This window comes from Panicum virgatum, chromosome 6K (assembly GCF_016808335.1).
Source record: "Panicum virgatum strain AP13 chromosome 6K, P.virgatum_v5, whole genome shotgun sequence".
NCBI lineage: Eukaryota > Viridiplantae > Streptophyta > Magnoliopsida > Poales > Poaceae > Panicum > Panicum virgatum.
Window position 1 is genome coordinate 37,331,471 of NC_053141.1, and position 19,786 is coordinate 37,351,256.

The 19,786-nt window shown below is 49.6% G+C and overlaps 2 protein-coding genes across 2 annotated transcripts; one reads left to right on the forward strand and one right to left on the reverse strand.

The window, feature by feature from the left end:
* Window positions 1-3,619: 3,619 nt before the first annotated feature.
* Window positions 3,620-4,879, forward strand: LOC120712477 (probable CCR4-associated factor 1 homolog 6). Its single transcript, XM_039998265.1, has one exon. It carries the CDS (start codon window positions 3,932-3,934, stop codon window positions 4,784-4,786), a length of 855 nt encoding a protein of 284 aa, XP_039854199.1. The 5' UTR covers window positions 3,620-3,931; the 3' UTR covers window positions 4,787-4,879.
* A 1,572-nt stretch (window positions 4,880-6,451) lies between these two features.
* Window positions 6,452-9,506, reverse strand: LOC120712478 (stromal cell-derived factor 2-like protein). The gene is made up of 6 exons (XM_039998266.1): window positions 9,182-9,506; window positions 8,940-9,080; window positions 8,322-8,462; window positions 7,181-7,230; window positions 6,969-7,098; window positions 6,452-6,783 (listed from the first exon to the last, which is right to left on the reverse strand). Exons 1-6 carry the CDS (start codon window positions 9,284-9,286, stop codon window positions 6,700-6,702), a joined length of 651 nt encoding a protein of 216 aa, XP_039854200.1. The 5' UTR covers window positions 9,287-9,506; the 3' UTR covers window positions 6,452-6,699.
* Between the last annotated feature and the right edge of the window lie 10,280 nt (window positions 9,507-19,786).

Genomic DNA, 19,786 nt, shown 5'->3' on the forward strand with positions numbered 1-19,786 from the left:
AAAAAATTCACAACATTTTAAGTCGTATCCACTCTTTGGATAATTAGCAGCATTCATAACACTATTCCAACTCCTAATCGCTGCAATGCCCTTTAGCGCAAACCTAGATCCGCTCCGAAAGGTTGAGTTGGTACATCGCCTGCATATACAAAATCAATCTGGATTTTCATGTGATACAACCTTTCATATGGCTGCACTAGTTCGAGCGCCTAAAAATAAAACCAAATTGTGGCCGCGTGTGGCTTGGACGAGTTTTCCTTAGTTGAGGAACTGTTCGGCTTTTTCCCTCCAAAACTTGGGTGCGCCAAAGTTTCTCGTTCCCATGTAAGGTCATGAACATAGCACCCCTACTCGCCTGTTGTTCACCGCTGAAAGGCCTTAATGGGAGAAAATGCGTGTTAATGGTCAAATTACACAAAGTAAATAAGAAAATCACACTCAAACGAATTATGGTCACGTAGTTTAGGAGCATAGAGAGGTTCTATGCAAGGTAGACTTTTTTGGTGGAGACGGAAGTGACTATTTGATCATGCATTGATCATGCTCACACCACCAACATACTGAGTAAAAGAAAACGGAAAATGATTGTGCCATGTTGAGTAAAAAAAGCTAGGAAAAAGTGTGTAGATGAAAGAAAACTTCATCATACTATCATAGTCAAATACCGAGATTGAAATAGAGAAACTGAAAAACGGTATCTCGTCAGCAACTCTTTACTCGCCCTATAGCAACCAAAACTATTATGAGTATTTGCAAAAAAAATAGCAAGATAACATGTTTGTCATACACAAATATGTTGGCACTGTCATAGTTAGATCAATGACTCCAAGAAAAAACAGTCACATGAGATGTCACGCGCTGTAACCACATGCTATTTGGGCTCCAATGACCAAACAAGCATTAAAAATGTGAAACCGCTGGCCCCCTACCTACTCCGAACGCGTCACAAGGGATTCATTTCCGGTGGCTCACGAAACTGCCAAAGAAAGTTTGGAGAGTTGTGAGGTCAGCTCGAATCGTAAAGAAGCCAAATTTGAGTGAGAATCATGGCTTTGTGAGCCGAAACATGCTAGAGGAGGATACGGCTCATTCATCTTTTCATTCATCTTTTCGGTGAGTAAAATACAATAGTGTAGATGAGGAGGGCTGGTTTGTTGTTTTAACCACATTTTATACTTGGTCAATTTCTTGAACTAAAGCATAGGAAACATTATTTTTTCCTTTTCTAAATGGAATCATACACAACACTGAATTTGAATCCGCGGAAATGTAACCGCGGAATGGAAGTATGACCCAGCCGAGCCGAGCATGTTCGAGCTTCGATCGAGCCGATCTTGAAGCTCAGCTGCGGCTCGAGCCAAGATTTCGTTCGTCCGAGCTCGGCTCGCTGACAACCAAGCATACCGCCTCCGCTTTCCTCTCGCCTTCTTCTCCAGGGGATTCCGACCCGCTAGATCCTCTCCCTGTCTTCTCGCCTCGCACATCGGCAACTGCAGCACCTCACCTCCCCGATGGGCTCTCACTACCGCTGACATTGGGGCCCAACGCTCTCGCCCGCCTCCACCTTCCCTTCCCCCTCCCCCTTCTCCCCTTCCCCCCTCCTCTTATTGCCTCCACTGACCCACGCCGCCCGCCCCCGCCCGCCAACATCGGATTCCTCCAGCACGCATCGTAGTCTCTGAATGAGCATCGGCCACCCACTCACAAAGGGAAGAAGGGGAAGAAGAATCTGCTGCCACCATCATCGCCACCGATGGCAGGAACCCCACTCCAACGTCACCGCACGAAGCAACAACATAGACAAAGAGTACATCCCCAGGGATGCAAGAGGAATCCACCCTTCCACAAGGAAGATGGAAGATGGACCTGGAGCTGCCGTAGTCGGAGGAGTCGGAGAAGACAATGCATCCACGCCAACAACCGCCGAAGACAAAGCACCACGTATATACACTTATCACCAACGGAAGAACCATCCGGAGCAAAAGAAGCCGCCATGGATAAGAACACACCGCCGTCGCCGCCACGAAGACGACCAGACCTTGGCGATCAAATCCACCGTCATAACCTAGCCACCTAGCACAAACCTAACCTATACTAGTAGCTACACCTACACCGGACGCCGATCCGCCCGATTCCAGCCGCCGAAGGCGGGGAATCGGACAGATCAACGCCGGAAAGTGGCGACACCCCTGTTTCGCCTCTGTAGAACTGTAGAAGGGGAAAGAAGGACTCTTGTATCTCCTTTGCTTGAGCCTTTTCCCTCCAAAACTTGGGTGTGCCAAAGTTTCTCGTTCCCATGTAAGGTTATGAACATAGCGCCCCTACTCGCCTGTTGTTCACCACTGAAGCCACCGGAGCCGGGGAATCGGACGGATTGATGCCGGAAAGCGGCGACGCCCCTGTTTCGCCTTTGGAGAACTGTAGAAGGGGAAAGAAGGGCTCTTGTATCTCCTTTACTTGAGCCTTTTCCCTCCAAAACTTGGGTGTGCCAAAGTTTCTCGTTCCCATCTAAGGTCATGAACATAGCACCCCTACTCGCCTGTTGTTCACCGCTGAAAGGCCTTAATGGGAGAAAATGCGTGTTAATGGACAAATTACACAAATTAAATAATAAAATCACACTCAAACGAATTATGGTCACATCGTTTAGGAGCATAGAGATGTTCTATGCAAGATAGACTTTTTTGGTGGAGACGGAAGTGACTATTTGATCATGCTCACACCACCAACATACTGAGTAAAAGAAAACGGAAAATGTTTGTGCCATGTTAAGTAAAAAAAACTAGGAAAAAGTGTGTAGATGAAAGAAACTTCATCATACTATCGTAGTCAAACACCGCGATTGAAACAGGAAACTGAAAAACGGTATCTCGTCAGCAACTCTTTACTCACCCTATAGCAACCAAAACTATTATGAGTATATTTGCAAAAAAAAATTTAGTAAGATAACATATGCCATACGCAAATATGTTGGCACGGTTATAATTGGATAGATGACTCCAAGAAAAAACGGTCAAATGAAATGTCACACGCTGTAACCACACTCCAGCTGGGCCCCAATGACCAAGCAATCATTAAAAATGTGAAACCGTTTGCCCCCTACCTACTCCGGACGCGTCACGAGGGATTTATTTCCGGCGCCCCACGAAACTGCCAAAGAAAATTTGGAGAGTTGTGAGGTCGGCTCGAATAGTAAAGAAGGCAAATTTGAGTGAGGATTATGGCTTTGTGAGCCGAAACATGCTAGAGGTTGATACGGCTCATTCATCTTTTTGGTGAGTAAAATTCAATAGTTTAGATGAGGAGGACTGGTTTGTTGTTTTAACCATATTTTATACTAGGTTGTTTACTGGCTCCTAACTTGTTCGATTTCTTGAACTAAAGCGTAGGCAACGTTTTTTTACCTTTTTTTAAATGGAATCATACGCAACATTGAATTCGAATCCGCGGAAATGTAACCACGGAATGGAAGTATGACTCAGCCGAGCCGAGCATGTTCGAGTTTCGATCGAGCCGATCTTGAAACTCGGCTGCGGCTCGAGCCGGAATTTCGTCCGAGCTCGGCTCGCTGACAGCCGAGCACACCGCCTCCGCTTTCCTCTCGCCTTCTTCTCCAGGGGATTCCGACCCGCTAGATCCGCTCCCCGTCTTCTCGCCTCGCACATCGGCAACCGCAGCACCTCACCTCCCCCATGGGCTCTCACCGCCGCTGACACTGGGGCCCAACGCTCTCGCCCGCCTCCGCCTCCGCCGCCGCCTCCTCCCCCTTCTTCCCCTCCTCCTCCTCTTATTGCCTCCACTGACCCGCGCCGCCCGCCCCCGCCCACCGACATCGGAGACCTTAGTCCTAGCTGCAGTCGGAACCGCCGGGCCGGCTCGCCGCTCCCCCGCCCGAAGCCTCCCCGAGCACTTGGATGCGCCGGCTGCTCCGATGGCTGCCCTTCCGCCCGCCGCAGAGGGCCCCGACGCCGTGGAGATCCGCGAGGTCTGGGCGGGGAACCTGGAGGAGGAGTTCGCGGTGATCCGCGGCGTCATCGACGAGTACCCGTACGTCGGCATGGACACGGAGTTCCCGGGCTTCGTGGTGCAGCCGAGCGGCAAGTTCGCCTGCCAGAGCGACGTCAACTACGCCAGCCTCGCGGGCAACGTCAACGTGCTCAAGCTCATCCAGCTTGGCCTCACCCTCTCCAACGAGGCCGGCGAGCTCCCGCCGTTCGGCACGGGGGGCCGGGGCTGCATCTGGCAGTTCAACTTCCGGGGCTTCGACCAGCGCACCGACCCCTACAGCGCCAACTCCGTCGACATGCTCCGCCTCAGCGGGATCGACTTCGACCGCTTCGCGGCTGAGGGGGTCGACTCCACCCGCTTTGCCGAGCTGATGATGTCGTCCGGGGTCGTGCTCAACGACAACATCCAGTGGGTCACGTTCCACAGCGGGCACGACTTCGGCTACGTGCTCAGGCTGCTCACCGGCCGGGAAATGCCCAACACCTTGGATGAGTTCCTGAAGCTCACCAAGATCTTCTTCCCGGTGCTGTACGACATCAAGCAACTCATGAAGTACTGTGATGGCCTATATGGCGGGCTGAACAAACTTGGGGAGCTGCTCAAAGTCGAGCGCGTTGGGATCAGCCACCAGGCCGGTTCAGATTCACTGATGACTCTGCGCTGCTTCTTGAAGGTCAAGAATTTGTACTTGAAGGAATCTGTCAAGCTGTATGATGGTTTGTTGTATGGGCTTATTCCTGGGGAAGGGGTGATCAAACATGGACCTCCGCCCATTTAATCTGTAATGGATAGTTAAATAACCAGATTCTGAATGAGAAAAAATGCAGAACAAAAGCTATTGTCGGTGAATATGTGGCTGATCTGATGGTTTCTTGTGCTTGATATGATAAGCCTTGTCTCTACCTATTCTTCCCATGCTTAAGAGTTTCTTTGTGTTATGTGCTCATCTGGCTAGCTATTACCTAATAGTTAACACCAACATTTTGTTTGAAATCAAGTAGCAACTACACGAAGAATCAGGCAACTGAAAGTTCTTACTTCATTTTCTGTATTTATCAGTGGATTAACTTGCTGGTCATCTTAAGTATTTCTCAGTAAGATAGCTTATTTGATATGCTATTAGTGATTAAATGCATGTATAGGGACTGTTGCTTTAGTTATCTTCATGTGCTTATGGGAAAATGAGCAACTGTCTGCTTGGGCATTGTTGATGTTAACATGGGTGATTCTATCATTTTGCTGCTTTATTGCTTTGTGCGCAATCTGGTAACTTTCAGGATGTTATGTTGATTGTTGGCATTCCTTCACTGTTTATATTCCATTCTTCAGTCATTCAGCAAGGGGTAAATTTCATATTGCTTGCACAGTAGTTTAGCTGCAAAACATGCTTTCCTGAATTCCAATTCTTTTGCTTCATGCTGCTTATTTGTCATACAAATTTTGACATGTGCTGAATTTTGTTGCCCATTTCTGATTCGCAAGGGAAGGGACCAATGCATTGCGAAGTCTTAGCTTGAACTTGCTGCACATGATACTTCACTTTTTCCTCTTTACTGTTGATGTGGAGTCTTTGTTCCTTACAGTAGCTATTTAAAGGGATTCCAGGTAAATTAGAGTATTAAGGGGGAGTGTCATGAACTTATGGTGCGCCACATTTGACTACATGTGGCTATACTTGTTCTACTGGTACTTCAGGAATTCATTGGAAACACCCTAATGGACATGTTTGGGTTTGCTTATTGTACAGTTTGATTTTGTTCGTTGCTGAGTTACCTTTTCACCCTATGACAACTGAATGAAGTCCTGTATGTTGTGTATTGACTGCACGGTTTGATATTTGATTCTTAGACAGGAGCTAGAGTGCTGAAAGCATTGTATTTGATGAATTTGCTGTTCCATAGTCAAGAGTGATATCGAAGAATGGGTACACAATACTGTTGGCTAATTGCATATTTGCATAGCATATAGCCCTTTCTTGGGAGTTGCGATATTGCATAGCATAACTCTTATCTGATGTTACTGACAATGCCTTAGTCACTTTTTGTGTGTTCTTCCATTTTTTTGCTAATTGCGTAGCATAGTTTTTTGTTTCTTTCTTTGGAACTTACAATGTTGCATACCATAAAACTAACTCTGATGTTACAATATTGCATTGCATAAAACTCTTCTCTGATGTCACTGATAATGTTTGTCACCTTTTTTCGTATTGTTCCAATTTTTATTGTGCCAGCTTCAAATAAAGTGGGCTTGTTTTGTTGTTGTACGGAGCACCTGATCGTGGCAGCTTGTAATGATTAATGGATTGGGCTTGTTTTGTTACTGGCGTTTTGCTGCTGTAACATAATCATTCTGGTTCAAATTCCAAAGTCACAATGTAGCGGGTTCCAGCAAAAGCTTCCAGACTTTTCAAAACTTTTCTGCGTCACATCTGGAAATAAACATCTGTAGTTTTGAATAAAATGTCTCACTTTCATATCTGGGTGACTGGGTCTATACATAGTCATTCTGAATTGTAAATATCAATTAGGAGCCTGTACTGTCGTCATTCTGTCGACATCATCTATATTCACCATATCACTCAAGCGGTCAGGTCCCAGGTTCAAAGAAGAAACAAGAACAAATTAAAACGGGAAAAACATCTGATCCTACGCTAACTCTCATGAAAATGAAAAAACACTAGAAAATGCTGTTTCACTTGCTTCCATTAACTGGGAGATAAACACCCTCTGCTGCCAACCAAATGTTCTCAGCTCGCTTCTCTCGGACACCGCAGACCTGCACCAAAACACGTCTCAATTTAACAATATTTATTTGTAACATGGCAGTAAAATGAAATCGTATGGAAATAGAGTAGAATGATCAAGGGCCTTTTCAATTCACAATACATGCAAATGAGTGTCGAACCTAGTAGGCATCTTTTGACTGTGCAAGAAATTTTTGCAAACAAATAAATATCTCACCTCTTGCTGCCCACCACCAAGGCGATTGTACTTCTTGTTGTGACTATGCAGATAACCTCCAGTATCAACGTGCCTAAGCCTTATTTTTTTATCCCTTTTCCATACTTTTCCGCTTCCTTCGATTTCTAGCCTGTGAATACCCAGAAGAAAAATATGTGGTAAGCAACAAACAACACACCTAGATCCATATTACATGTGTAGGTAAATCATACCTCCAGTAGTCACCAGTGTCTGACAGTTCATCCCCACCAAAACAGCTAACCTATACAAATGTTGACATTCAAGCTTCAGAACACATTCTTAATATGAGAAAGTAACACAAACAAAACAGAGCAGACAGAAGAGACATAAAAATTGATTTCTTCAAATGCAAAGCATCGGATGATGTATTCATAAAGACAGTCATGATAAGAAGGTATTTGCTTCACCGTAAGAAAAGCTGAAATATATTCAAAACATCTAAGTAATCATAAGATGATCTAGTTTGCTGAAAGTCATTAGGCATTTAGGCCATAGCTTTCATATTGATTTTGTACATCATCTATAATAAGCTGGTCTACAGAGGGAAATTTTGATATAATGTTTTATTGGTCAGTTGGAAGCCAGATGACATGCTGTTTTGTTACAGGAGTAAATTATGTGCAGGGCATGGCATGCTATATTTTCTGAAACACCATGGCTTCACAATAGCAAAAGTGAAAACATTATACAGAAGCAATATAAGTTGGAGCGAACAATAAAAATATAAAAATGTTTGAGAACAAGCTATAAAGCCATAATATACACATAATGCTTTCGGACAAGATTATGAGTAGTAAAAAAGGCGTTAAAGTATGTATTACAGCGCATTTCCATCAATTTTCTACACCACAAAGCAGTTGGCTACTTGGCTGTTCATTGTTGTATAGAGACTCAAATTGGATATGTGCAAGCATATTAGATATTTTTTTGGTTGAAAATGATATATCACAACAGAATGTTTAACAGCTTTGTTTCAATTGGAATTACAAGAGCTAATACGAAACTATTTTACTATTTCCGTGCAATATTCTATTCTAGTTTATCCAGAAAAGTAGACGACGGGACAAGATGTTCCATAGAATCTGGGTAGTAGAGGATAAAAGCATATTGTCTATAATACTTAAAGCTTTCCTACTCAATCCTTATCAGACATGATTGGTACAACACAAAAGATGACATGATGAACTCAGTAGTCAGTACTCACATTCATTAAAGAGGTCTAAACAAATTAAAGAGAACAACTTTATATTTCAATCTAAACAAAGCTTGCAGGATGTACAGAATTTGAATCGTTAATGAATACTGCAACATGAGAGATTGATATAAACTAACCTCAAGGTTACCAGATAACGGTGATGCGTGCAAATGACTATGCAGCCACCTACGTGTCCTCATGTGTTGCAGCTTTATGATGCTACCAGTCTCGATGGAGTCACCTTGCTTAGACGATGAATCAGGAATAGGCCTTATGATCTGCATTTAATATGTCCATCACTTTTGAGCTGACTGCTTAAATGGCAATTACATCTGTATCAAAATGTAACTGCTATTTTTTCATACCAAATATGGTAAAATTGGCGGCTGAGGTGAACACAGAAGTATAAATCAGATTCGCAATAGTAATGTTTTTTTTCTGCAAATGTTTACTTGTTTCATTAAATTAGTACCTGAGGTTATATTTTCAAAGATATCCTACATTCTTGCTAATCATATGAATTAGCTCACTGCTGAAATCTACAGGACAATTTGCAGGCTGAGTTCAAACAAACTGTCAGTGTGCTGCAACCTGAATATGAGGGCACTGATCAATTAATTTAATTCGATGCTACATTCAGAAGTCTAAACTACAGTCGATTCAGGACACTTTGAGTCACTGATCTTTTCATAAATTTCCAGTAAGAGTAAACAGGGCATGCCCACTATATGTGCAGACGAGGGAGGGAGACGCACCCAGTAGCTATTGGAGTCGTCTCCTTCGGGAAATCCCGTGACGGACTGCTGGCCGCTGCCCGAGCCGTAGGGCACGTCGTGCGAGTGCAGCCGGTGCTTCGTCTTCTCGTGCATCAGCTTGATCACGCTCCCGTAGGTCACCTGCAACCGCCCGCGCAGATCCAGATCACAACCACACCCAAACCCATAGACAACAAAAAAGCCGAACCTCTCCGGCAGATCTTAAGATCCGGGACGCGCACCTCGCCGCCCTCCGTCTCCACGGGGGCGCCCGCGCCCCTGTCGACGCCGCCGAAGCCGCCGCCGACCAGGAGGGCCACGGCGAGCGCGAGCAGGGACGCGGCCATCGCGACGGCGAGCGCGCGGCGGGGCCTCGGTGGCGAGGACGGGGAGGAGGCGTCGGCCTTGCCTTTCCTCTTGGCGGTCGGGGCGGGGGCCGGCGGTGCCGTGGCCGCGGGCGGTGACCGAACGGCGCGCGCGCGCGGGGAGCGTGTGGCGGGGCGGAGGCAGCTGAGGTCTCGGGCGTGGTGTGCCTGCGGCGCGGCCTGCGCTTGTGATTTCGCGAGTTCGCGGGGGAGACTCGGGGAGTTCGGGACTAGGCGCCTTGGCGGGGGCCGTTGCTTCCGCAGAGACTGGGGGGCACCTCGGACCGGGCTCCACGTGTGGCTGGCGAATGAGGGGGAGCCACGTGTTCTTGAGACGTCACGAGATGAGGCTGACGCCGTAGGGTGCAGGATGTGCGGTGGAGATTGCCAGTGGATCCGCTCGCACCAACGGGACAGGAACTCTTGTGCCACTGGGCTCGAAGACAAGCCCATCCAGGCCCGGCCTGTCTCGTGCCCTGGCCTAGTTTTTTTTTTCCTGTAAGCGTAAACAGGGCATGCCCACTTTATTTCCAGTAAGAGTAAACAGGCCGGTCGTCTAGGTTGGTATGGAGACGGCCCGTCCTAGTGTCACCAAACCACTTTGTTAGTTTTTTTTGGTGCAGGGGTGCTGGTCGGAGTATGCCTGTAAGAATTTTCAGATGGTAAGGTACATGTAAAAGGGTGTTGAAACTAGGACCGTGTTTGGATGGCTCATGAAAAAAATTTTATGAAAATTTTTTGGTACTTTAACCACTAATTAGGGGTATTTAATGAAGTCTAATTACGAAACCACCTCCACAACTATGGTATTGTAGCAGTTACTGTAATCAATAAGGCATTTAACCGTACAATTAGGGATGATTAGATGTGGTTACTGTAGTATCACTGTAGCCAATCATGATGGAACTTGGCTCATTAGATTCGTCTCGAAAAATTACATTCATCTGTGAAAAAATTTCGCAAATAAACTTTGTTTAGTACTCCATACATTCATTCGTCTTTATGTGAAAAAAATTTCACCGTCATCTTAGCAAGTAGTATACATGACAAAACCCAGAGCCGGAGCCCGGAGGCACACCGTTTTCTGCTGCTGCCCTGCTGCTGCTGCAGGTTTTAGCGCAGCAACTGGGCAGACAGGGGCACGCACGGGACGGCGACACCCCCAAGGACGCAGCACGAGTTCATCAAGATCGCCGCAGCAGAGGAGGAGCCAGCCAGCCCAGCGAAGAGAGAGAGAGAGAGAGGGAGAGCTGCAGTTTGAGACTCGGCAATGCGTACAAGCTCCAGCGTACTTGCCGCCAAAGCGAGTCGCAACCAGGCGAGTCGGCGTCTGGGCGACCCATCACCTGCTTTGGACTTTGCCACTTTGGCTACTTGGCAAGTTCTCGTGGACTCAGATCTGCACCTCCGCTTTACTTCCTGTGTGCGGCCTGCGGGCGGCGTGCCGGGGCCCGAGATGGGAGATTCAGCGCACGCCACAGAATCAATCAATGTGACACGCGCACACACACGGGAACACACTCTGTGTTCACAGTACTGTGGTTGGTGGCTGATGCTGATTTATTATGAGAGAAAAGTACTACTAGTTGGCTGGTGGCTGCTGGCTGGTGTTGGTTTGGCATGAAAAAAAAATATTGTTGGCTGGTTGCAACGAACAGAGCGATAATGTCAGAGAAAAAAAACAGTGGCATTCCCACGGCGGCTCCGCGTGCGTCAGGGGATCACGCTAGCTGCCTCTGCACGCGAGTTCAAGATCGCGCGGAAAGCAGCGGCACCAGCCGGCCGCTGCACCAACACGAAATCATTCGGGGAGATTGGGGCTTCAGATGAAGCGTCCGATCACTCCTGCCGCCTGCCGGTCTACCACCAGGCACCAAGCCACCAATAAAACCGAGGGCAGGGCTCCGGCCTCGGCTGCTCTCGGTCGCTTGTTTCCCCCGTACCCATGGGCCACGGTCACGGGCGGGGGCAGGTGGCTGGTCACTCGTGGCGTTCGCATTCGCGGCACGAGGCCCCCCGCCAGGGCCAGAAGTAATTGGCGGTCACGGTCCGGTGGCCTCGCGGTGGCCGGTGGGTGCCATCTGCCATGGGTGGTGGTTCACTCGCTGCCCCGCGCGCGCCATGACGCGACGCGATCGATCGCTTGCTCCGGCGCGGCGGGGCCGAGCCGAGCAGAACGGGAGGGGTGGGGATCTGGTGGGTCAGCCGTGAGGCCAGGCCGGCCGCACGTACGTGGACGCCGCGGGAACCAGGAAACCGCCGCAGCGGCCAGCGGGCGAGGCGGGGCAGGTGCCAGCGGACGCGCGTGCGCCGTGCGCGGTGGCGCGGTGGTCCGAGGCTCCGGCTCCGTGGTCCTTGGTGCTGACTGCTCCGCCGGGTGCCGGGCGTTGTGCACAAGTACAATGCAGGGAGTAGTTCAGGACTTGAGGCTTCTCAAACCTGTGGCCGCGTAGTATACTGGTACTAGTATACTTTCGTTGCTCCTTGTGTTGTACTGCTGCTGTGTTCCGTTATTCGAGAGCCAATCGAGACCGTGGAACGACCGGCCATGTATCATGTGAAATATGTCTCCATCGATCCACGGTTTAGGACTAATGATGAGTCAATGCAGCAAGACAACAGAAGCCCATCCCCAAATGGCCAAATCCCTCGCCCATCAGGTCTAAAAAATTAGGTTATTTCTTGCAGAAGTTTTCATACACATTAATTAGCATGTCATATGGAATTATGATGGCATGACAACATTCTAGGGCAAGTATATTGGTGTCGTCTTAAGGCGGTCTCATGCAGTGACACGTAATCTTGAAACAATCTACTAGACAAACTTCTACAATGACTTGTCTTTTTTGTTGTATCATAGTTATACCACATCCCTTGATTTGTGGATGAAATAAAAAAAAAATTGAGTTGCATGGCAGCAACAACTCGTACAATGGTGGGAAACAGTCTCATACTCCTAAATTTTAGCTTATGAGGCAGTTGTTTCGCGAGACAACCACCTCTTTCTCTCACCTTGCTCTCTCTCCTCCGTATCGCCAAAAATCCTATGTGGCATTGCATGAGACGACCTATGAGATGGATGACGTATAGCAATGTACCTGCCTGAAATCTTGAAATTAAATGCAATATTGATCGCAACCCCCTCCCTCCCTTCTCTCTTCCCGCCGCCTCCCTCCCCCGGCCTCCAAATATGGCCCTTTCTGGTGCTCACCGCAGGCCGCCGACCCGGCCTTCCCGTTGCTGGATCTGGGCCCCGATCCAGATCCGGTCATCCTCGGCAGGCGCGGTTGGGGAGCACCGTGCTGCTCTTCCTCGTGTCGTGGCCTCCTTGCCAGGGATGCCTTGGGTGCTCTGCCACTGCCGCCACGACCCTCGCCCTGGGTTCCCGCGGTGGCCCTTACCCTCTGCTCTGCCTGCTAGGTCGGGGGTGTGGTGCGCCACCGCCTCCCTAACAACCCCCCCCCAAGTCGTCCTCACGCTACAGCCTCCTTGCTGGGCGCCTGCTCACAGAGGTTGCCCGCTGCCGTCGGGTCCTCGTGCGGGTGCTGGTCTCCTGGTGGGAAAGGGGCATCCTTTCGTAGGGCCATGGTGGGTCGGGCATACGCCTTGGGTGCATCGCAGCCTCCCTAGTGGCTGGTTACGGGCATCAGGGTGTGCGGGCCACACTCTAGGCACACCCCAGTGATCACGCTCTTGTCAGGGAGGTTTGTGGCGCTCCGATGGTTTCTTCAACTTTATGTGGGAATAGGATGACGGCGAAAGTCTAGGGCCTGATTGCAGGCCAATGACAGCGACACCCTGAGGCGATGTTTACCATTTTGAAGATGTTATTTTTCCCACTTCTTTCCTCCTCTCTGGGTGAAAACTTTGACCACAATGGTCGTGCAGCTGGTGGCGTCGCTCTCTTCTTTGAGGCGTTGTCTTGGAAGCTCTGCCGATTGCCGATGGATTCATTGCCGAACTCCAACCTCCTTTTGCCTGATTCTGGTGGTGGTCGTCAACTCCTCCGGAAGTCCCTGCTTCTGTACCTACCTTCGCCCTTTTTTGTCCACCTCATCTGGGTTGTGTAGGTCGTCGCCTGGCCAATACTTTACTGCCCCTCTTCACTGGCAAATGCTTTGCCGCTGCCGTAGTACTGGTCGTTGATCGCTTCAGGCCGATGCTTTACCGCCTTGTTTTGTTGGTTAGATGGATGCTTTGTCACCGTCTGAGTTTGGAGACCTTATGCATCCTTGAAGCGCCCCCCTCATAAGAGGTGACTTAAATGTGATACAAATATCAGTCCCAGGAGGCTGATACACATTTATTACATCAGATGGTACATCACCGTATAAACCTCCGAGGAGGCGAACACTCGATACAAACGATAACAAGAAGTAAAAAGGCTACGGTAATACACCAAAGCACGACCCACATGGGATCCAGTTCGGGCTCAGAGTATCGCGCCAGCGGAAGCATCCTGAACAGGGCCAACACCACAGGCAAGGCTGGGGTTCGGACGCAACCTCTACTCGACGTCTTGAACAGCGTAGTCCGGATCTTCTTCTGAAGAAAAACCACAAATATATATCGGGTTGTAAGGATCGATGGACCAAGAGGGGGGGTGAATTGGGCCTTTTTCAATTTCTAAAACAAAGTAAAGCAACCTTAACCTATGCAATGCTAGTAGGGCACCAATTCACCAACCGGATAACTAAGCTACCTACACAAGCTAAGAGAGATAAGACAAAGTAAAGCCTAGCAAGGTAGAGCTAAGTTATGATCTCTAAGTCAAGCACATGAGTAAATTGCATGAAAGAAAATGCTTGAATAAAGAGAGTGGACAAGAGACGACCGGATTTTTTCCCGTGGTATCGATGTGTTGGCACACACCCCTAATCCACGTTGTGACACTCACAAAGAGTCTTGTCACCTCCCAAGTCACCGAGACGAGGGCGCTCACTAAGAGTCTCCGTTCACCATCCCGGCGTGGTGGAGATCAAGCCACGTACAATCTTCTTCTCCGGGCTCCCACAATCCTTGGCAAGCTCCGCGAGAAACACCTCGATCACCAAGATCGCCTAGGTGATGCCAATCACCAAGAGTAACAAGCTAAGGCCTTCACTTGAGCAAGAACCGATCACCAAGAACGGATGCACACTAGCTTCTCTCTACTCAAGTCCTTAATCTTGCTTCTTGATTGATTGAATGCACAAGTATGTGAATGATGAAGCTCAAGGTGGCTCTTGACTATAGTATGAGTGTATGGATGTTGCCTGGTGTCAAGAGTGGGCGAAATGACCCATTGGAGGGGTATATATAGGCAGCTCACACAAATAGAGCCGTTGGAGAAAAGCTGCCAGAAAACTGCGTAGCGCCGGTTAATCCGACGTCCCTCCAATAGTCATCGTCGGTTTAACCGGTGAATGTAAACTGCCTCTTCTGAAAACTAGCCGTTACCACTTGGGCAGATTAACCGACGTATCATCGGTTTAACCGGTGAGTGTAGTTGTCCACTGATCAACTGAAAAACCAAGTCTCTGGACAACTGCACCGACGTTAACTCAAACCTATCGTCGGTTTAACCGGTGAGTACAACTTTTGAATTCCTCTGAAAAACCATCTCACTGGTCAATTGCACCGACGTCTTGATTTAAACAGCGTCGGTTTAACCGGTGTATAGAACTTGAAATACCCTAGAAAAACCAACTCTGGACTAATGCACCGACGTTAATTTCAAACACGTCGGTTTAACCGGTGTATTGAATTTGTCCAGACTCTGCTGACTTCGTTTAACCGACGTATAGAAAATTGAGAGCGTCGGTTAAACCGGTGTATAGACTTTTTTCTGATTTTGTCTTTTCTGATCTGAGTCTTGAATGAAATCCAAATATTCTTGAGATATAGTTTGAGAACCACTTATTTGAACTTCTAGAAACCTGAGTGACCATAGTGTGCATCCATTTTCTAATGACCATGTCCATGCTCAAGTTACTTAGCCTTAACCCCTCTTAATAGTGCGATCACTACAAAACTATAAAACCTATACTAACCTAAGTGTCCTTCTCAACCTTGTGACACTTAGGACTAGAAAGATCCTTAGCCTTGTCATATATAAGTTGAAAACCGAGATCGCCTTTTTGAATAACCGAAATTGAGGGGCCTCTTTTGACATATGACCAAATGAGCGATAATGATCTATTAAGCTGCACAAACTCATTAGTCACAATAATGGTTGTCATTAATCACCGAAACATACCTTGAGGGCCTAGATGCTTACAATCTCCCCCTTTTTGGTGATTGATGACAACACAAACATAAATAACGAGAGAGCGAGAAAGATAAAATAGGATAAACACAAACAAAACTCGGAAGCAGGACCAAAGAGTTCAACGGCTCAAACGAAATCCATAGATATGTCTCAAAGAACGGCATACTCAAGCGACAAATGTACATATCCATGAATTAACACCAAATGTGATACAAAGAATCAAAGTCCTGATAACTACGAGCTCTCTCTAGCTCTACCCTCCCCCTAACTCTGAGGCTCCCCCTACCACCTCTCCCCCTTTGGCATCAAAGCACCAAAAGGCGAGCTACGGGTCGTGCTGTCGTGGTACGGCGAGGAAGCGGTCCGGGTCGTCGTCGTCGTCGGACGGAGAGCTCTCACCCTCGGTGACAGACGGAAGCTGCTGGTCTGGGTCTGAGCTCACTGGGGGAGTGACTGTCGTGGAGGCTCTCGTGCTGGCACTGCCTGGTAGAGGATCCGTAGAAGTCGTAACCGGGTCAGCAGAAGAAGTATCAATATCTGAAGAAGTGACTGCTGAGGCTGCCGGCTGCGTCGACTGTGGAAGCAGGGACTCCTCTACTGCTCCTCCCCCTGAAGATGCTGCCTGAAGTGAGGAAGGGAGGGCAACCGACTGAACCGCTGACGGTGAGTCCTGAAAGAGTGTGGTCGCTGGCAGTGGTGAAAAGAGCGGACGACCGGCAGACCCAAAGAGTGCGGACATCGAGAACGTGGTCTCCGGTGTCGCTGTGGTAGCTGGAGCTGTAGTGGGGGCTGGAGGAGGAGGAGCTGGTGTGACTGTAAGCTGAGGTGCTCCTACACCCTGAAGTCCGGGCTGCTGCTGCTGTGGGGCGAGTCCGGTGTGAGAGTAAAGCTGGGAGATCATCCCGAACATTGCCATCATGCCCTGCTGCATCTGCTGGAACTGAGCGTCTGTCCTCTGTGAAACTCTGTCAATGAGGCCGACAAAACGCTCCTCTGTCGCTGCACGCTCTCGGGCTGCCTCTCTCTGAATAGCTGCAATCTGGGCCTCATGGGCTCTCCTGGCCTCCTCCTGAGCAAGTCTGTCCTCCCTCTGCTGAGTCACGAGCTGCTGTAGTAGTGCAGTGAGCTCGGACGGCTGAGTCACCTGGGACTCAGAGACTGTAGCAGCTGCTGAAGTCGGAGGAGCTGGCTCTCCGGAACCTCCTGCCTCGTGGTCGTGACTGGCTGGGGCAGCTGAAGGAAAGTACTCTACGTCGTCGGAGGAGTCTGACTCAAGCTCAGACCAGTGAATCTCATCATCTCCCCCGGGAAGCTGTGCCTCGGCTGCCAGGAGTGCCTCATCCTCCTCTGCCACTCGTGCCTGAACCTCTGGTGACAGTCGAGCCATCGCTGCTCTATCTGCGTGTCTGCCCCTCCTCCTGTCCTGTGGAGCTGTGGGTCGGTAGACAGGGAACCTAGGAGCCTCGTCGTGACGGTAAGGGGCGCTGATGGGTGACTCTGCTGGCACTATCATAGAGCATATGTAACTGATCCAGTGCGCATAAGGAAACTGTCGCACCACACCCATCCCATCGGTGATCACATCCTCGATCTCAGCCAGAATAAAGTCAACTATATCAAATGGCTCGTGAGTGAGGATGTGTAGGAGCAAGAGCTGTTGCAAACCTGTGAACCCCTCTGGGTAGCCACTCCTCGGTAACAGAGTCCTCCGGAGTGCCATGTGAACAGCGTATGCCTCTGGAGTCAGCAAGCTCGGCACTCTGGCGTAAGAGGCTGGGAACGGCTGGCGGAAGCACTGAGTGATCGCCTCGTGGGAAGGAGCAATCCCGCCAACCATCGCCCTGCGGGGTGGATCTGAGTCCCCGTAAACCCTCTCGTGCAGCGAGACGTCGACCAGGTCAACTCCAAGTATACCAGCAATGGTCGCCCTCGACAAACCAAAGTCCTGCCCTCCAAACATGAAGTGCACGGCTCTGCGCTCGGGAGCTATCCAAGCTATGGCGTAGAACACTCTGACCCAGTCCTCGATATAACGGTTCTGCTCCATCTCTAGCAGCCTGGGCAGTCCTCTGAAGTGAGCGAAGTGTGCTCTCACGTCTGCTCCCCCTGCGGTTGTCCTCAGTGAGACCCAGTCAAGAACCCTGTGCTGGAAGATCCGGTGGCCCCTCCGCTGGAAAGTCTCGTAGAAGCTGGCCTGTAGCAGAGTCCAGAACCTCCTGTCGACTCTGCTGTCTCGGGTCACTGGAAACCAGACCTCCTCCTCAACACTCCACCTGAGCCTCTTGACCTTGGCCGCATTGGCTCGGGTCAAGTTCTGGAGCATCACACCTGGCTCCAGACGCACAACAGTGTCCATGCGGAACACTGCGCGCTCGGCCTCTAGGGCCTCGGCTCTGCGAGCTGCTGCTGCTGCTGCTGACCTGCGGGGCTCCTGTGGCTGGTGTCCTCCCCGAGTCCTCGGTCCAGTGCGACGCTCTGTCGCTGCCGGGGAACCTCCCTTAGACGACTGCTGTGGCGAACTCTGCCCCTCTGACTGTGCTGCCTCTGAGTCAGAACCATCTGAATCTGTCGCTGCTGCTGCTGCTGTCGCGGCTCTGGTGGCCCTGGCACCTCTCACTCTGCCCATACCCCTGCCTCTGCCTCTGCCTCTGGGATCCTCTCTGATCTGGAACGGACGAGCACGACCTGATGCCTGCTCCTCGGCGGCCTTGGCCACCATCTCGGCCCTCTCGGCCTCCTTCTCTGCACGAGTCCGCTTGCGAGCGGGCTTCTCGACCACAACTTCCTTTCCCTTCCTCTTCTCGCGACCCATCTCTACTGGCGAAGGCAAGAACGTGGCGCGAGAGTGGTGCGAAAAGCGGCGCGGGCAAACCCTCGAACAGTTTGCGTGCGCGAAGCGGTGGTGGCTGCGGCGTGAGAAAGCGAAGGCGGCGCGTGGTTGCGTGGGCTGCTCGACGTGTGGATGGCATGGAGGCGTGGAGCACGGCGGCGCTGGAGCACGGAGGAGTGCGCGGGCGGAGCAGGTGCGCACGGGCGGCGCTGGGCGAGCGCAAGGGCGCGCGGTGGCGGCTTGAAGCGGCGGTTGGCGACCGTGGCGGCGAGCAAGGAGCGCGGCGGCGGCGGCTCGGCGTGCAGGCGAGCGGCGGCGAGTGGTGGCGGCGCGGAGGCGGCTCGAAGGGAAGGCGGCGGCGTGACGGGATCGAGTCGGGCGGCGGCGGCGTGAAGGGAGAAGTGAAACAGAGGCCGGCAGCGCGGGCAAGAGACATATATGACAGGTGGGCCTGCGATTTTCCTTAACGCCGGTCGATCCGATGCCTAGGGTTTGAGCGCCGGTTGATTGCGTCGGTGCAGTTCACCCGAGACTTCTGCAGATCTGAAACTGAACGCCGGTTGAACCGATGCTGTCAAAAGTGAACTCGTCGGTTGATTGATTAAAACGCCGGTTGATTGCTAGGTCTGATCTGCATTTATAATCACTGGTTGATCCGATGCTCTGACTTTTGAATACGTCGGTTGAACGCCTGAAACTTGACTGAGCTGAGCCACAAGTTAGTAACGCCGGTTAAACCGATGGGTATAGATCCTTTGAACGTCGGTTTAACCGGTGAAGCCAAAAACCCCACACTCAGCTCACTCTTCTATGCTAAGTCCAGTAAACTTATAAAACTCAAATAAACTCAAGTTAATGGACTTGCATAGGCGACTTTACCCCTCAAAATAAATAGGATAGCATACTTGCTTAAAATAATTTTCTTTTCAAACACAAGAAAAAGCCGCAAGAGAGACAAAGCGCCAAATAAAATGTATGAGCCTTGTCATAGGAATATTGAAGATAGAGAGCTTCAAACTCATTATGACATGACTCACTAGGCAATAACACACATAACACCTTGCTCTATTCACTTTTCATGAATTAAGATCTTGTATATGAAAACAAGTCTCATTTTCATCAAGTGATCTCCTTTGTGACCCTTACGCATGCAATGATAATGCAAGCTACAACCACATGCGAAAGAAAAGTAAACATGAAGTGCACATCTATATGACAAGAAATGCATAACAAGAAATTAAGATCTACTTGTCAAGTTTGAACCCACGGGAAGCTTCTCCATGATGAGCCTTTCTACAAGCATAGAGGAAAACAAGTGGACCACCACCTCTAGCTAAACCCTTGCTCATCACTATCTTACCATGGTTAGACAAGTGTCCTATATGTATGCCTTTTTCTATAT